The sequence below is a fragment of the Meleagris gallopavo genome, chromosome 3 (assembly GCF_905368555.1).
Source record: "Meleagris gallopavo chromosome 3, MGAL_WU_HG_1.1, whole genome shotgun sequence".
In the NCBI taxonomy this organism is placed as follows: Eukaryota; Metazoa; Chordata; class Aves; order Galliformes; family Phasianidae; genus Meleagris; species Meleagris gallopavo.
The window spans coordinates 3,719,990-3,738,415 of NC_139406.1; the positions used below are offsets into that span (position 1 = coordinate 3,719,990).

Here is an 18,426-nt window from a genome sequence, read left to right on the forward strand (position 1 = left end):
AGTCAGAAGAGTGCTGTTTACAAGCACATACTCTTCAAGGCAGGTTCTGCTTCCATTTTTTTAATCCCCCAAAAGGTACCAAAGTGTTGTCACTGCACACACAACATTCATAAAGGTGCTGTTTGTGGCTCCTATCTTAAAGCAGAAATGGCAACATGTTTTGCACTTTTGGTTCTGTTCTCCTTCCACAAGCCACCTTTGATCCAATTGGTCCTAGAGCTCTAATTACTCTGAACTTTTATCTGAGAGCATGCCTTCCACAGAAAGCATCTTAATGGAGCAATAAAAATAGGCCAGGTATATTTTATGTCTCAGCTTCAAGGTTTTGACCTCCAAAACAGTCTGGTTAAAATGTGAAAAATTCTGAGATTGGATTCCACACTGTGAGCTGTTTGAGAGCAATGGTGATACCACTGATTAATGTCACCTGTTTTACAAAAAAACAAAACAAAACAAACAAAACAAAACAAACAAACAAAAAAGCCTTCTGACATTTGCACCTTTATTAGAAACAAAGTAGTCTTTAGGTCTTTTAATTTTGCTAAAAGCAGAATTTTAGAATGGATACTACAGCAGATCAGATTGTCTAACTAGCACAGCGTGAGCAGCTCTGCCCAACAGACCACCAGGGCTAAAATAAACTGAAAGGTCTGTGATCTTTAACATCAAGTAAATCAAATAGGTAGAAGAAAGTCTTATGACACACCTTCTCAAGACCTGTGGACAGTTTTCAAGCAGTCATTCTAAATACCCATGTTGACTAGAATTATTTGGCAACAACTGTTGCACTAGAATTTCTCTCAAATATTGACAAGCACAGACCACAGCCCTGTTCAAAGCTAATAAGATATATATAAGATAAATAAAACATTGTAAATATTAATGACTGAACTTGCAAATAAAAGCTTTTCAGAAGAGATTATTTGCTGCCTTAAATGGATGACACTTCAGTTGATGTAGTAGGATGTCCTTACATGAATGGGATTTGCAGAGGACACTGAGGGTACACCATCTTCTCAAAGGGAGTCACAATGAGTACCAGTGACCAGCACCTATGCTTTTACACCAAACTAGGACTGTATTCAGATCAATTTGTTGAAGTTAAACATGGCTCTGTTAAGTCTCAAGCCTGAGATAGGAACACCAATGTCTCAAAAGCCATCAGTCCTCCCCACCATTCTCAAACCTAACTTGGGTATCTCAGTTAAGAAGTAAATCTTAGTCCTGGCTAACTGATAAGACTGTAAAGCCTGCTAGGCCCAGTGATACCTAATTATATATAACACATCAAGCCAAAAATAAACAAGGGAAAGTTGGGTGATTCATGCCACCTTAACTAACATCTACAGGCTGGACAACCATGAGGAGTAAGTAGTTAATCGTGACTGCCTTCACAGCCAGCAAAAAGAAATTTGCACTCTGAAGGCGTGACTTACCTGAGCTACTTCAGATGTTCTCACCAGAATAAAATTAATAGCTCCCTAAACTCTATAATGACAAGCTTTCCCCTGATGACAGAGAAAAACTAAAGCAATTAGCTCACTTGAAGACATCAACGCGTAGCCAAATAAAACTGAAACACAGAACTGCCCTGCAACCGACCTGGGGCACAGTTCAAAGCACGAGTCTCTCACAAACCCTGGCAATACTGGAAGAAAGATGCACCGCACCTAACCTGAAGAGACATCCAGAATACTTTCTGTGAGAACATTCCCACAGTGGCACAGTCTGCTACAGACATGATGTTTTGCACTTCACTGTCACGCATTTTGAGCATTCGCTCATAACTTTTCATGGCAGTGGTACAGGACCATCAACTTGGACCACAGAATGGCTAAGGTTGGAAGGAACCTCCGCAGGAAATCTAGTCCAACTCCATGCTCAAGCACAGACACCCAAAGCAAGTTACCCAGGACCACGTCCAGACAGTCTTTGAAGGAGACTCCAGGACTGCTCTGGTATAGCAATTCAGTGTTCAGTCACTGTGCTCAGTAAATAAAGTGCTTCTTGGTGTTCAGGGGCACCTTTTGTGTTGCACTTTGTGCACACCACCTCTTGTCCTGTCACTGGGCAACACTGAAAACAGCCTGCATCTATATTTATTGCACCCGCACTTCAAGTATTTGTGAGGGTAAGCCCCTTCTTAGTCTTCTCTTCTCCAGGCTGAATGTCCCAGCTCTCTCAGCCTTTCCTCATAGTGAGATGCTCCATTCAGTCCCTTCAACATTTTCATGGCCCTTTGTTGGACCCTCTCCAGTAGCTCCTGTACTGTGGAATCCAGAACTGGATACAGTGCTTCACGTGTGGCCTCATTAGAGCTGAGCAGGAGGAGAAGAATCACCTCCCTTGACCTGCTGTCAATACATAATGTAGACCAGAATACTTCTGCATTGGTTTCTTTGGCAAGGTCACCCTGCTAGCTCATGCTCAATTTGGTGTTCACCAGGCCCTACCAAGCTGCTTTCCAGCTGCACAGCAGCCAGAACATCCTGGTGCCTAGGATTGTTCTTCCCCAGGTGCAGGATTATGTACTTCCCCTCGTTTAACTTCACGAGGTATCAGTCAGTCCACTTCTTCAGCCTGTCCAGGTCACTCTGTATGGCAACACATCTCTATGATGTATTAGCCACTCCTCCAGTTTCACATCATCTGCATACTTGCTGAAGGTACACTCTGTCCCATCATCCAGATCATTAATGAAGATGCTGAACAAGACTGAACCCAGTACTGATCCCTGGTCTTCACCATTAGTTACTGGCCTCTAAATAAACTGCACCACTGTTCACTACCCTCTGGGCCACTCAGGCAGTTTTCGATTCATTTAACTGCCTGCTCATCCAGCCCAATCAGCCCATAACTCAACAGTTTGTCTGAGGATCTTAAGGGTGACACTGTCAATGGCCTTGCTGAAGTCCAGCTGAACACCATCCACTGCTGTCCTCTCATCTCATCTATCAGGACACCCATTTCATCGTGGAACCTTGTCAGGTTGGTCAAGGATGACTTCTTGGTGAAGTCATGACTACAGCTGATGACTTCTCCTTCTTGTGCCCACAAATGGTTTCCATGATTAGCTGCTCTATCACCTTCCCAGAGACTGGCGTATAGTTGCCTTTGTCTTTTTTCTTGCTCTCCTTGAAGATAGGTCTGATGTGCTTTCCTCCCATCTTAGGATAATTCTACCTGCTGCCATGATCAATCAAGTCATAGGAGCCATGTCTCCATGACCCCAACAAGACCATCTCCCTGCAACTGTACGAACAACTCTAACTCATCACATTTGTTCCTGTGTTACTGTGTTCATTAACTAGTATACAGGCACTTCAGACAGGCATCACAGCTAGTTGAGTTCCTAGAGAGAGTTAGGGGATTTTGCTACTATGCCTGTAGGCACCTCCTTGATTACATGCAATCTTTGGTAGTCCCTCCACAGTATATATGATGCGGTTCCTCGAACAGTGGTACTTTGCAACCCTCTGCACTCCCAGAGAGAAATACCAAAGCCAGCATGATCAGTGCTTCAGTTCCTCCACTCAGATTTCCGCAGGCCTCAGCAGCAACACATGGCTGGCACCAGGTGGTCACATGTACCAGCTTCACCTTCAGCCTCACTCTCTGCTCCTTCCCCATGGATGAGATGGGACTGATAAAACAGCCCTCCCTCAGATAGGAGGTACTCATCTGCGGGGTAAACTCACTCATCTACAAAGACTGCAGTGGTCCCACTCATTCCAGCAGTGCTCCAGATCTTACATCTGGAGCACAGCAGAAATTCTGGAGTAGCTTCAAGCACATTTTGTGTGTCTTGCTGTTGCTTTTATTTTGTGTGTGGTTTTATATTAAATTAAAACTTACATTACATACCTTATACAACAGGGCAAAAACCATTTGCTAACAACTCAAGAGATGGGAAGCTGAAGGTCAAATTTAATCATATTTTAGTTTATTGTACTCAAGACTGGAGGAAGAATTCTTTTACTCATTAGATTAATTCCTTAAAAACATCTGCTCTTAGCTACTAGGATTCTAAGTTAATGCTGGCCTGTGACTAGAGCAACTATATGTGTAAAATCCATTTGACTGAGAGCTTCAGGAGCTTTATTTACATTAGCAAAATTGCAGAGCCATAGCTTACTGTCAGCATCACCACTGTGTTGTTTTGCTGTTTGGAAAAAGCTCTCAAACGTGCATCCATTTCAGCTACTGTTCTTGTGCTGGCAGTAGGGCTATGTGAGCTCACTTATTTCAAGGTTTTCCTCGCAACCGAGAGGGATTAGGAAATGGGGCTTTGATGTGTTCAGGACATGTGCTTGACATTACTTGTATACCTAGACGCTGGCACATGTGCCTGCAAGTTGTGGTCTGAATTGTTTGTCCCTGTCAGCTCATATTTTCAGCTATGGGTGGAGTTTGTGTAAAATTCTACTACTACATGCCATTTTATATTCAGCTAATAATCTACAATCTATATTCAGTAACTATATTTGGTTCTACATTCAGGAATATTTTATTATCGTAGAATATGAAATGCAACACACAAGGCCTGTGTGATGAAAACATCATCATCACAGTAGAGGAAGCTGAATACTAAAGTTACAGCCATTTGGAAAATATTTGCAGAATTTTAAAGGATTATTGATCAATAAATGCCATCCCTAAATGTAAAAAAGAATATATACCCATTCCAAGTCACTTTATGATTTCCTGCAAATATGAGTAGATATTTACTTATTTTGTATAGCTTTCAAAGCATTCTGTGATGACAGGTGCTATCTAAATATCTAAATAGTGTTACACACACAAACAAGCCCGCATGGTGTTGCGTTCTGTTTTAACCAAACAAAATACTCATCTGTGGCACAGGAGATACAAGATGTTAAAGCACTGAGCTCTGCAAAGAGTGGCAGCATTTTGTTTGCTTCCTCCCCCCAGCAAGTGTTATCTTCTGGGGTCTTATCCAAGGTGGAAAAACTGATCTGACCCATCCCAGTTACCCTTCTTCAGCACTTCATTTGGCTTTTAGACATGCTATTCCTCTTCAAGTCAATGAGTTTTACTGCTAAATCTAACCTGAATGCACTGCCAATTTTCTCCGGTCTTTTTCTTCTAGAAATGAAGGCACTCGATACATATACAGCAGTGAAACTGTATTAAAAGCCACAGCAGGTGGAGAATAATACAGCCCAGGGAAATTTTTTTGACTCTACTCACTATCAAAGCTATGCACAAAGCACACCAAGGCACAGTAAATAAAGACATTTCACACAGGCAAGCACGAAATCTTCCAAAACAAAGAAAATTAAATTATCTTTCAACTAAAGAGCACACTGCAATGAAACACTAAATGAGCAATTCTAATTAAAAACATGCTGCGAATCTCTTACTTTCCACCAAGAAAAAAAAATCACACCAGTGTTTATGCATGTATAGCCACTCTCTAAAACCAGTCAAGCAGCTTTCAAGCCAAACAATGCAAGACACAGCATCTCAGTTCTACAAAACATATTGAAACTATTTCCAGAGCAGTCGTGACAACAACATGCTAGGCGAGGATCTCCGGGGAGGGGGTGGCTCCCTGGTGCTGCCCACTGTATTTGGCACAGGGCTAGCAGCACCCGTGCAGCATCCTATCCCCCACCCCATAGCCAGCAACCTCCCAGTGTATGCAGCCCTGTGTACCAATGCTTGCTTTGGCAGTGGTTAGTCTCATCCAAAACACAGCTTGTAAACAAAGCCTTATGTACCCACATGCATACGCAGGAGAGTTGAAGAGCTGGTAGTCCTGGCCTCAGGCAAGCATGGGCAGCTGCTGCGCAAGCTCTTCCACGCAGCTCTGTTCGAGCCTCCTAATCCCTACATGCTGCAATCATCTCAGGCTCAGATCCCTCTCATGGCAGTGCTAAATCAAGCCACAGCCTCAGATGAACACGCTGAGATGGGAATGAAAAGTCCAGGCTAACTCTTTGCCTCTAAGCAGGGTTAGAGTTTCACGTACAGCTCAGTTCTGAGCAGCTCTCCAGAAATGAAACGCAATCCCTCTTCCAACCCATTTCCTTCTATTTATTTACCTTTTCGCAGAGCCACAATACGCTGTGGGCTTCCTAGACACTAGCCACTGTCCTTTCATGGGCAGAGAGCCAATGGGATAGAAATGAATGGCTTGTTATGTACAGCAAAGACGGATAACCTGTGCAGAACATGTATGATATGCTGATACTGCTATTCTGATGCAGGCACAGAAACAGGAACCGGCTAAATATAGCAGACTTCAGTGGCTGATCTAAATTACAGACTTAAACAATATGAAGAAAGGTGCAGCTCTCCCAAAGACAGAGAAAAGTAACGGGAAGATTTTGCTAAGTGAGGAGAATTTTGGTCATAGTATCATTATTCCTGAATTGCTATCAGGACAGTTAAAGCTTCAGAGACACAGAGACCTCATGCAGAAATGTTTACAGACAGGTGAAAGTCAGCATAATGATGGAAGATAATGATGGAAGAATGAAAGATGAGATCATCCCAGAGAATCCCTAAATCAAAAGGATTGGGGAAAAGGAAGATCCAGGTAACAGCTTTCACCTGAAAACCACCAGAAGGAAAAAGGCACACGTGGGGTGAGCCCTGAAAATGATATCCAAAGGAATATCCTTTAAGAAGGAAAAACTATTAAACATCCTGAAAACCATCAAAGAGGCCTGCAAGGGCAGAGCACAGATTCTGCAGCCTGAGCTCTTTTTTCATGCTGTTTCCAGGCAGCTAGCAGTCTCCCATGCTCATGTATGATACCCAGCCTCTTGTAGCTCCAGTGCAAAGCAGTGTTAAGTGTCTTAATCCACATTTTGCAGCTGAGTAATGTGGGTGACAAGAAATAACAACGCCACTTTATGAACGTAGACTTGTTTGTTAGAAAACTCAAGCTCACGTTAAACCTTTAATCTTACTTTATTAAAATTTAAGGATGCACTTATGTTCTCTGCCTCACTGTAACAGAAAGATCACTTTTCTCAGTCTTGTTTGCATTTTTTCTCTTACTTTTCACAGAACTGTATTTTTGCACAAGTATGATTTCAAGTGGCAAGGGAGGATGGTTCTCTCCAGTGAGACAGATGGGATTTTCCCCATTAACATCAGTGAGATTAGCTTTTGGTGGTGACACTATATTACCAACGTAACAAAGAACAAAACTTGTTGAAGGGGACTTGGCTGTAGGTAACTGAAATGTTGAGGAACTCCCAAAAGTGTAGCATTGCCATGCCTGTAAGTGCTGTTTACTTTTATTGCGGCTCCAGTTGAAACTCGTGGTGTAGACTTTTAATCCTTAATGTACATTATGTCTGCATGCAAACCACAAGCAGGAGTTTCTCTGTTTTATTGGGTACTGAAACATTAAAAACAGGTGTTTAAAATGCATATTACAAATCTGTCTGCAACCTGTAATAATTTTGGTACATGCAAGTAAATTGATCACTAGTGTATTTCAATTGTTTTAGTGAAAATATACAACTGCTAAATTATTTCTTAAACATGTGGAGAGAGAGAAAGTTTATTTGATTTTGCTCCACTGACAGCAGACAACATACTCCACTTCTGTATATTTATATAGCAGATGCTGTAATGGATCATCTCTTTCATGGCATGTATCAAAGAACATCTCTTGAGCTATTCTTCACGGGGAAAGTCGAGATAAACCCCTGCTCATCATGAAAGCTGCAATGTACTTCTAGAGAGCAACAGAGTAATTTGACACCATATTTTCCACCGATTCAGTCTGTTAGTTGGAACAATGACTGATTAAAATGGAAAATCTACACTATTACCACATATAGCGACACTCCAGATTATAAGGTATAGTACAGATGTGATTTCACTCTTCTTACATACAAAAATTAGAGAGTATAGACCAGAAATTATTCCAAAGTAGTTACCCTGATGTGAAAGTGATCTAAAATATGAGCTGGCCCCACAATACCTTCATGCAGAATGCACTCAATATAATTTTTGTGGTGTTCTGTGTAATTTGGAGTACTAAGAAGGAAAATAAATTGTTTGCCCTGAGATATTACTTTTAGGAATAGAGGACAGATGTCTAGTTGCTGAAGCAGACTTGTAAAAAATTAATCACTTGCCTCATACAGGTTAGCAGTATTTGGCAGGCAGGTTAGCACAGCTCATAATGAAGCATCTGGCTTTTGGTAGAGCTGCATTTGAATTTTAACTGTGTTTTGTTTCAGCTTTTGGGCCCATATAAACGTGCAATAATCTGACAAGTCTGGAGCGGATTTGCTGATTGATAACATTGGTGTAGATCTTCTAAATTGCAACGAAAACTGCAGTCAACTGAATTAGTAACTGTGCCTCAAGCTCAGCTCAGTGTCTGGGTGACCACTGCTGAACCTCCCTACAAAGTCATTTTAAACCCAGTCCTCAATCTCTCACCCATTCAAATTATTTTCTTAAAATCAGCTAAATTAACTACAATAAGCAACTCCTAAGCACATACTTATATAAGAGAGAAGAATATCCTTTGCTTCACAATCACAACCGACTCAAGCCATCACTTTTTGGCAGCACGCACATTCTAAGCACAGCATACAAGAGAAAAATTTCATCAACAATCTCCTCGAGCACTAAGAACTGCAGCCCCTTCCATTGAGCTGCTCTGTTGTGCTGGTTTCACAAAAACAGGATCAAATATCCTGCTAGTTCTATTGGTTTTGTTCCTCTTTTTTTTTTTTTTTTTAATGTTTTAAACAAAATATTAAAAACTATTTTTTTTTTCAAGTTATACTTGTATATTTTATAAAGGCTGCTCCAAAAGTAATGCCTCCTGTTTTATTAAGTTGGCCCATGAGGCAGATGTTGGTGGTATGGCAACAGAGGCTGAACCTTCCCACTGACACTCCGTTACATGTTGTTGCTGTGTGACAGATGGCAGCAGAGTCTGACGAAATGAGGTCTGATTGTGGACGTGTGTATGGAGCAAAGATGTGTCACTGAATTCCTCCACATGGAAAAAAGGGCACCGACTGACATTCATTGACACCTGCTGAACATTCATGCAGACCAAAGAGTGGATGTGAGAACAGCGAGGCAGTGGGTGGTGCACTTCAGCAGTGATGACAGCAACACTGGGTCAACTTCTATGGTGCAGATGTTTATGAGCATGGCATGCAGGCTCTTGTTAATGGCTGGTGAAAATGCACAGCTAATGGTGGCGACTATGTAGAAAAATAGTGTTCTGTAGGTGAGAATTTTCTCTGTCAAATAGTGTTATTGTGCTCTTTGCATCTGCTGTAGTTTCCATGGAAATAAATAGGAGGCATTACTTTCAGAGCAACTTATGTATACACAGCCTAAGACGTTTCCTCTTCACCCAGTGTGGCAAACCAAAAGGTTGGACACCCATGTATAACCATTTTTTAAAAAGAACACTTTAAAAAAGAACAGGTCACACTGCAGGCTCCTGGGCTCTACTACACCTCAAAAGTGAGCACAAAGAAAGGAATTTGGGAGTTCTGCAAGTGCATTTGCAGCACCCTTAGCAGCAGTAACACAAATGCCCAGTTTGTGTCGGTATTTTCCAAATGCACTGCTGTGAGGAAATTGCCTATGTCAGCCATTGGTTATATTCAATTTCTTTTGTTTCTGTCTTCATTGACTGCTACCCACTGGAGGACAGTTGCACACCCACAAAAACACTTTCACCTTGTTTTGCTATGTAGAGAACAGAGAGGGGACAGATTTCTTATTTTTTGTTTGTTATCTTTAGATCTGACCACTTGTGATAAAGGGGAATGGCAACTTCTAGAAAGAAAATTCAGCAGTGGAGCATGAGACATGGCATTTACAACTTTTAGCAAGGGCTATGCAATATTAAACAGGTGAGAAGGAGGGATGGAAAGGAAGGACAAGAAAAAAACACAGCACTCAAACAGTCAAGATTGAGTCCTGATTCTTCCCTGGTGAGCAGCAATACATTTTTTTAAAGTAATGCTTCCAAAATAATGATAAATCACCCTTTCAGACAGCATTCAAAAAAAATCTTATATGTTGCAAGCATTTCATTGATGTAGCATGACAGATGAGGACAATGTGAATGAGGCAAAAGAAAATGAAGACTACCACTTTTATGCTCAATTTTTCTTGGCCTTACAAAGACTTGCATCACATTGTTTCCAGACTTTTAGAGTATGTGAGCTGTTCATCATCAAAAGCCATCAGACAAAGGGAACAGAATCGTTCTGTGAGATAAAGTTGACTCTTCTGCTTCTTTGCTAGGTCTAACCAGGATGGAAAATATTCATTCATCCATGCAAAAGAGGTACCATGAAACAGCAACGACACAGTTTGCATCTTATCAGTAACTGCCAGAGGACAGTGAGAAGATGTCACAGAATGAAAGAAACATAGAATATCCTGAATCGGAAGGGACATACAAGGATAACTGAGTCCAACTCCTGGCTCCACAGAGCACCACACAAAATTCAAATCCTACGTCTGAGAACACTGTCCAAACACTTCTTGAACTACATGAAAAAAAGAAGACTCAAAGGTGCTGAGTTGCAAACTCTCTTCATCCACAGTAAGAGGCAGAGGCCATTCCAAGCACACGGCTGGCCTTCAAACACCATCACTAAACCGTGCTTTTGGAGCTGCCAGTGAGTCTGAACTGAAGGCAAACCCAGCAAGCTCTTCTAAATCCTTCAGGCTGGAAAACCAGATTAAATATCTTGTCATCCAAACAGTCAGGATATGTCCTACAGCATCAGCCAGGCTGAGCATGGGTGAGGCACCATTTTAAAAGGAGAGTGGAGTGCATCACCCGAGTGCTGGCTGGTGGAAATTTTGTTTATTCACTTGGAAAGGGCTGATGCTCTAAACATCAGAGGCCTGTCCCCAAGATCACTCATAAATCAGACTTGAAGTTGCATTTTCAGGGTTATTAAATTCTCATTGGCTAACAGCAACACTCTTTTCAGAGTGGCTCCCTTCTGGACTTGGCCTTTCCTAGGTAAGCCATAAGCTACCTATATGGAAGTGCCCTGTGGGACCAAGCTTTATATGAAATACCAACAAAGAGAAACTCCCTTCTTCCCAAAATATCATCTTCTAATGATGAAAAGCTGCAGTAAAAAACTTTCAGTGGGCTTTCTTCCATTTGTTGGATTTATAGAAGCAATAACAGCTTTAAAACATCTGCCATATCATTCTACTTTTCAGTTTTGATTATCTGTCTGCTAGTTTGAGGTTAGTGTTAACTATACAGATGCAAGAAGTGAGAAAGCCATTCTGCTTAGATTTATTCTTATGAAGAATAAGGCTGTCCAAAGTAAGGCAATAAAACATAGGCTCCTTTTTGATTTGTTGTATGGTCGCATGGCTTCGTGCTATTAGTTGCAACCTGGCTAACAGGTGCTTGGTAGTGTCTTTATATTCTCACATAAGAAAGGATCATATTTCCATCTGGATAATAGGGTGACACTGTCTTCTATAAAGAAGTTAAAAACAGCACAGAACGGAAGTCCACTGTGGTACAACAAACTAAATCTTCTTTTACTAAAAAGAATATGGCTTTTCTCTGCTCTGACCAGTGAACAGTGGTAAAGGGAAAATGGTTAACACGATTTTTTCCACATCCACTCCTCTTGGTCAGGCATCAGGCTGCCAGGAGCTGAATCAACCACGGACTGTTCTTCCTCCAGCTCCCTTGACTCACCCAGAAACAGTGTGACCCTGCCTCTTAAAAACAAACTCACGTTGTTTTGAGTCCCCTACCAAGAAAACACTTATGCACGCTCTCCAGGTATATGAGACATCCCATACTGTGTGCTTAAAAATGAAGCACAAGCTCACCACAAGCTCACTGCATTGCTGGGAAGGACTTGCCCTGTTCTGCCTAGAAGAGCCTTTATCCCTTCATCTCTTTCCTGTCATCAACTGCAAACACCACTTTCCAGTCCTTTCCTTTAGCTGTTAATTTCTCTCTTTCTCCCATACTGTTTGTGTAACTGCACAGCTCTATTACCTCATGCTGTCAACTATTTGTGAAGCATTATGTGTGATGCAGTGCTACATGAGGCTGTGGGGTTCAAACATAATACCCCAGTTTGAAGGCATTTGCAGCTCACTGGACTGACTACAGCCCCCTGAAGTTACAATGGTTTGATACTCTGTAAAGGGTTTGTGCAAGATATTCATAGTTCTTGGGTCTAGAAGCTGAAAGGACTCAGATGGGTGCCCGTGATAGCCAGCAGCTGGACTTCTGCAAGGCCTTTGATAAGGTCCAGCTTCACATTCATATCTCCAAATTGCAGATATATGGATTTGAAGGGTGAACTACTTGGTGGATAAAGAATTGATTGAATGATCACAGCAAGAGACTTCATGTACAGGTGAAGGCCAGTGAAAAAAATCATAGAATCATCAAGAGGTTGGAAAGGACCTACAAGATCACCTAGTCCAACCATCCTCCAACCATTGCTACCACAAGCACTAAACCATATCTCGTAGCTCCTTATCCAGACACCTTTTGAACACTGCCAGGGACGGCGACTCCACCACCTTCTGTGCAGCCATTCCAGTGCCACCCCAGAGGAGGTGGATGCCCCTTTTCTGGAGTTGTTCAAGGCGAGGTTGAATGGGGCCCTGGGGAAACTGGTCTAGCGGATGGCAGTCCTGCCCATGGCAGAGGGCTGGAACTAGATAATCTTCAAGATCTCTTCCAATCGAAGCCAGTCCATGACAAGACAAATCTTTCACTTCCGTATTTATTTATTTTAACCTACAAAATTAGCGACTTTAGGCTTTTCATCTGTTCATGGGCTCAGATCAAATTATATACTGGAGCACACAAACCACAGGCAGCATGTGGCATCCCACTACAGAACACATGATACAGCAAAAGGCACAGCAACGTTCACTGTATCTTCAGTATTAACACATTTTTTCCAATAAGAACAGAAATCCAGGCCAATGCTAGGTATCTAGATAACAACAACAACAAAAAAAAACCAGAAATACCCACCCCTACAAATCATTTTCTCCCCCTTTCCTGACTGATTTATTTATCTCATATTGAGATTGAACGAGGAGAAAATTCCTGGCATATTTTATATTAAAAAAATAAATAAACCATAATCATAACTTTTGAATGTGCTTATTTGACTATTCTGTGAATTTTTTTCTTTCACCTTTTACTCCAGTCTCCTATGGGAGTAATTCATAAGCTTTAATTAAACATTCTTGAGTATTTGGACTTTATCTCACAGATATACCACACCCTGCTTGTAAAAATTCCATCTCAAGCAGCCGAAGTACTTGACTTATCCCTAGGAGGAGTTATTAATTAGACTAACTGCAGACCATATATTTATAATTTGGTGCCACCACTTCCCATGAATCCCAAGCTTTTATCTGCATATTACTTACCTGCAGCTAAAACAGAATCATACCTGGCTGGAATGTAACCCCCATCTTGTGCAACTGTTCATTGCCACTTTTAAAATGAAGAATGGATGACAGGTCCAAATGGAAGAAATATTTAAGATGTTTAAAGAATTTTTTTAAAATAGTCAGGCTAGCAGGCCTGATTTCACTCCCAGAGTGGTCAGACCCCCAGGTCTAACTAGCCTCACCTGACACCGTGCGATGCTTGCAGCCCACTGGGGCACTGGCTGGACACTGACTTAGAAAGGGAGAGTACCCCAGTCTGAAATCACCAGAGGAAATTACAAGCAACAAAATACTTCCACAGGCCAGCGGATAAAAGCTAGTGCCAGCCATGAGCTCACCAGCATCGCTCCCCAGCACCCCTCGTTTGGCAGTGCTCTGCAGCATTTTTAGCTTCCTAGGTGAGCCAGCTCCCCTCACTCTCAAAATGCTTAGCAATCAAGAACTAGGTTCAGGGCTGCTGCGGCAGCCAAACATCCACACAGGCATGGGGAAAACGTGTGAGAGGGGAATATCATGCTACAGGACTCAGCGAAAGCACTCATGGGCAACTTTATGCTCCTAAGCGCAGAAAGGAGGGTGCAGCCATCCCTCAGAGAAACATCCAAAGGAAATCCTGCTGGCATGAAACAGACTGGGAGACAGCCCGCAAGAGTCCCCTGTAAGCAAGCCCTAGGCAGCTGATGGAGAGATGGCAAAAGCAAGTGTCACTTCCCAGCAGCAGGTCGGGACAGGACTGTGCCACTTCAGGCAGCCCACAGAGCCTGCCAGGCTTGTTGCTACTGTGGGTCAGTAGTAGTCCTCACCTGAGGGCAAGCGTGGAAGCTTGGACTCCTTTCCGTGTAACTGAATTGAGTAAAACCCCTGACTCAAACACTTGTGGCACTTGGAAATGTGTTGGTCCAGAGCTGCATTTCACAGCTTCAATCAGTCGCGGAATTATCAGAAGTTACTCCCTAGATTACCTCCTCTTCCTTTCTTTGCAAGCATTTTCTTTCTTTTTTTTTTTTTTTTTTTTTTTTTTTACATTCATCCATCCATTTCTGGTCTGAATCAGAAGCTGTTAAGTTTTTCCTAAAACAGCTAATTCTGGCTGGGATGACAATGTCGGTATGGAGGAGCTTTCTCTGGCCTTCTTTTTAATTTTTCTCTTTTCGTAGAAAAAGATGTTCAGGTTGTAGTAAAAATACAAAAAAGTACATTAATCTTTATTGAACTGGTAGAGCCAGCTCGGACTGGCTGCTTCCTCCCTTTTCCCTTAATGCCTATGAACAGCTTCCTCCCCTCTCCTCTTTTCGGACGCTGTGTTTGAAAGCTGCACGCACACTCCCTGCAGGCTGGGACAGAGGATGATAGGGGAAACGTCTGGATGCACTTAGTCCAATTAAGTGTTGGCATCACATTCAGTCTTCCTGAAGAGCACGTAGGAAACTGTAAATGTCAGGCAGGCCACTGTGAATTGATGTATCCCCATTTACATTTCCTTGCATCGAGCCACAGACAGAGTAGGTATTAATTGTCATCAAGTGCACTGTCACAAAACCCTCTTTAATATAATTCACAAGTGTTCTGCTAAAACCTTTAGTCTTTCAGCAGATCACTTCCATAATCCCATGTCACTGATGGGTTTTGGCAGAGATGAAGAGCAAACTGTGTTTGCTGCTGACAACTCTGCCACACTTTCCGTTTTTAGCTGCCACACCAGTACACAAAATCTGTAATGGCACTCCCTGCTGAATGTCATTCCGAACTGGCAGCATTCCTCCGAGCTGTGTGCTTGCTGAGAGAGCTTTAACGCAAACAAACAGACACACACGGGCCCTGCAGATCACCCTTGTGCCACCCGGCCTTTCCTAACACCGCTCCTCTGACAGGAAGACTTGTGGCATAAAGCCAAGCTGAACGCAGAGCCAGCTTGTGCCTCACTCCCACAGACGGTGCCATGACATCCGTGGGGCCTGCTGCGCCAGGGTAGTGGAAATACCTGGGCTCCCCTGCACGGAGATTCCCATCCCAGTCAGGGAGCACTCATAAGTTAACTCTGGGGTAAGAAAGCAGCCATGGGGGAGGGACAAGTACAGCTAGCTCTCTCCCACTTCTTTCTTTTTTTTTTTCTAAACAACTAAATCTTGTTCTTCCTGCTCCTGAGAAAACTCCTTTAAAAATGAATGAGACTAGTCATGTAACTGAATTAAGGGTCAGCTTACAGTGTTATTAAATTAAATGCTTTTATATACAGTAACTGAAGAGCTTGGTAGAATTCATGAAACTGGATTCAGACTTCCCTCAGATATTTTCCAAAGTGGCTAGAAGGGTTTAAGGATCTAAACAGAACAAACTCATAAAACCATGCTTTGCACACTGCAATATCTAAACCAGCGACATGCTTCCACATTGCTGCTATGGCTTTGCCCTCCAACATGTGTTCACAGCTCTGATTAGATCCAACCACAAATTCAGGACTAAATGTACTGACATACGTCCCCAGCTGATTCCAGTATAAACTGCATGTCTGGAATCTGACTGCTCAGACAGGTCCATGGTCACAGCATTCCAGCTATACATCTCCAACTTGTGTACTGATGCACAAAAAAGCAAGAACGCATTTGTGCCACATTCACATTGCTAAGACTGCTGAGTGAACAGTGAGGAGAAGGAAAGGAAGAGAACAAACAGATGCTATTGCCTTATCTGCAATAAAAGCTTGATCCATTAAGTTTAAAATATGTAAAATACACTCCACATGCATGCTCACACACAGTAATCTCTGAGGATGTGAAAAACCTCCTATCACTTATAACACTTTTCAGATTTGGAGAATACATGGTGCTAATCACAGAGTGCCAAGACAAACAACCTGTGCTTCCACTGCACATTTTGGTACCTGTACAATGGGGTGGCCCCCAGCAGATGCCTTCACAGCCCCTCGACTGCCTTCTGTCTCATAATGAGCTCGGTGGTGGGATTTAGGCTGTACTTCAATACGCAGTTCATAAGGTCCTGAGTGAGATGGCAGCTGCCAATCAAGGGCAGGCAGGGATGGGCTATAATGGAAAGGAAAAAATATTAAAAATTAGCATCAAGTACAATATCACAAACCACAAGCGTCCAGCACTATTACTTTAAAGACTATGTTTCACAGTTCATCCTTCACCATCTTACATTCAAATTTTCACCAAAATGGATAACACCATGACATGAGTAATTTGGGAAGTAATGATTATTTTATGAAGACTTATGGGTTGAACATAGTTGATAGCCCAGATGCTATCTAGTTTGTAAATAAAATGGGAAAACATTAAGAGGTGGCTTACAAACATCTTAATATATTAATTCTTGCATCAAAAGGTAGGCAGAAAGATGGAGAGGAATTTAGAGGAGAATATTTCAGCTGTGAAAGACAATGCCAAACCAGTTCTGGAGAAGTTATACATTTAATTAATCCAATAGATTTAAGCAAATCTGCATAGCAATAACAAGAAGGCCATTTCCCAGCCTTCCTGCAAACAAGAGAACATCTCACAGGGTCTCAAAGCAAAGCCGGTCTCTCACACCACAGGGAAGCAAGACCCGAAGTCAAAACGTGGTTACAAATCCTACCAATGATGACGCACGAGCCAGAAGAAAATCCAGCTCACTCTTCCGGCTCTGTATTGACTCAGCAATTACTAAAATATTAAGGACTCATTACTATCACAAAAGCAAGCAGAACTGACAGTATGCAATAGTGAGGGAGCGTCATTCTTAGAAACCCACATCCAGAGTAAAACCACACTTGAAAATATTGGCAGGAGAGCTGAGCTGCAAGAAATGCCACACAGATGCTCTGGGGAAAATGAGAAAGAAATGAACAAATATCGTTGAAAAAGTACACAAACGTATTGATCTTAAAACCAAAGCATGAGCTTCATGAGCTGGAGCCCAGTCAGAGGCCAGCTGGCTGGGATGTAGCAGCTCCCTACCCTGCCCTCGGGCCCTGGTGCCAATGTGGTATGAGCAGCGTGACAATGACCACAGGAAGCTGGCTGGGAGGGAGAGGATGCAGCAGAGCTTCTGTGCTGGGCGCATTTATTGCAGGCACGTATCCATTTCATTTCATTTTGTAATGTTTATCCAGTACTTATCACCAGCATATTTCATTTGTATCTGCTGGAGCACAAGTGCGTGTGCACTCATGGGACTTAAGGTGGTGCCAAGATTTTCAACATTATCTTCTTCACTGCCTATAAATTTGCCTTTATTATTTACCTCAAGTTTGAGTAACTTGAATGCCTATGGACAAGCACTACATGCATTACAGAAATCCCCAAACAACTTGATTGTCTACGAACAAGCACTACGTGCATTACAGAAATCCCCAACCTCTGTAACAAAATTTCTGTAAATGGTGGCTGCTTTACACTCAGTCAGTCATTATCTCACAGCTAACACTTTCCACATACTCCATCTGTGTCACTGCAGCCAGACATGCTGCTTTGTTGGCGAGAGAAAGCCGGAGCCTCTGAGGGCCCACTGGAGACACTACATCCCAGACGTACGCACACTCCAAGCTTCCTGCTGCTCTGCTCTCCAGCCTTGCCCCAGAACAGACAGGGCCCACCTCAGGGACAAGGAGATGGGTGTTTTGACTCAAGTCCTGCTCCTAGTGCTCAAGGCACTAAGAATGAACAATTTGCGCAGGCAAGCTTTTAGGTAGGCAACAAATGGTGTCTAGGAGAGGCACTAGCACTTCTTGCATGCTCTTCTGCTACTGGATGCACAGCAAAAGAGCTAAGAGCCAACTAAAAATTGTAGGCAATTGGCCACTGTTAAAGCCACTCTTCCTTGTCTAGTGCTGTAGGTACACATTCTTTAGTCTGAAAATCTCTAAAAAAAAAAATCTGGACAAGCCACATTTGAGTAATGACGACTGACAAGGCATGGAGCAAAACAGCTGTATCTCTCCTGGTGATGATCACCATACATTTTAAAACAGAT

General features: G+C 42.4%; 1 protein-coding gene across 11 annotated transcripts in view; it reads right to left on the reverse strand.

Moving 5' to 3' along the window:
• Positions 1–18,426, reverse strand: part of NFATC1 (nuclear factor of activated T cells 1) — a 114,926-nt gene that overhangs the window by 80,107 nt on the left and 16,393 nt on the right. For all 11 annotated transcript variants that reach the window (XM_085220087.1, XM_085220086.1, XM_085220083.1 and 8 more), the window contains exon 3: positions 16,334–16,493. In XM_085220087.1, the coding sequence (XP_085076213.1) occupies positions 16,334–16,493 (160 nt within the window). The remainder of the gene's footprint in view (positions 1–16,333; positions 16,494–18,426) is intronic.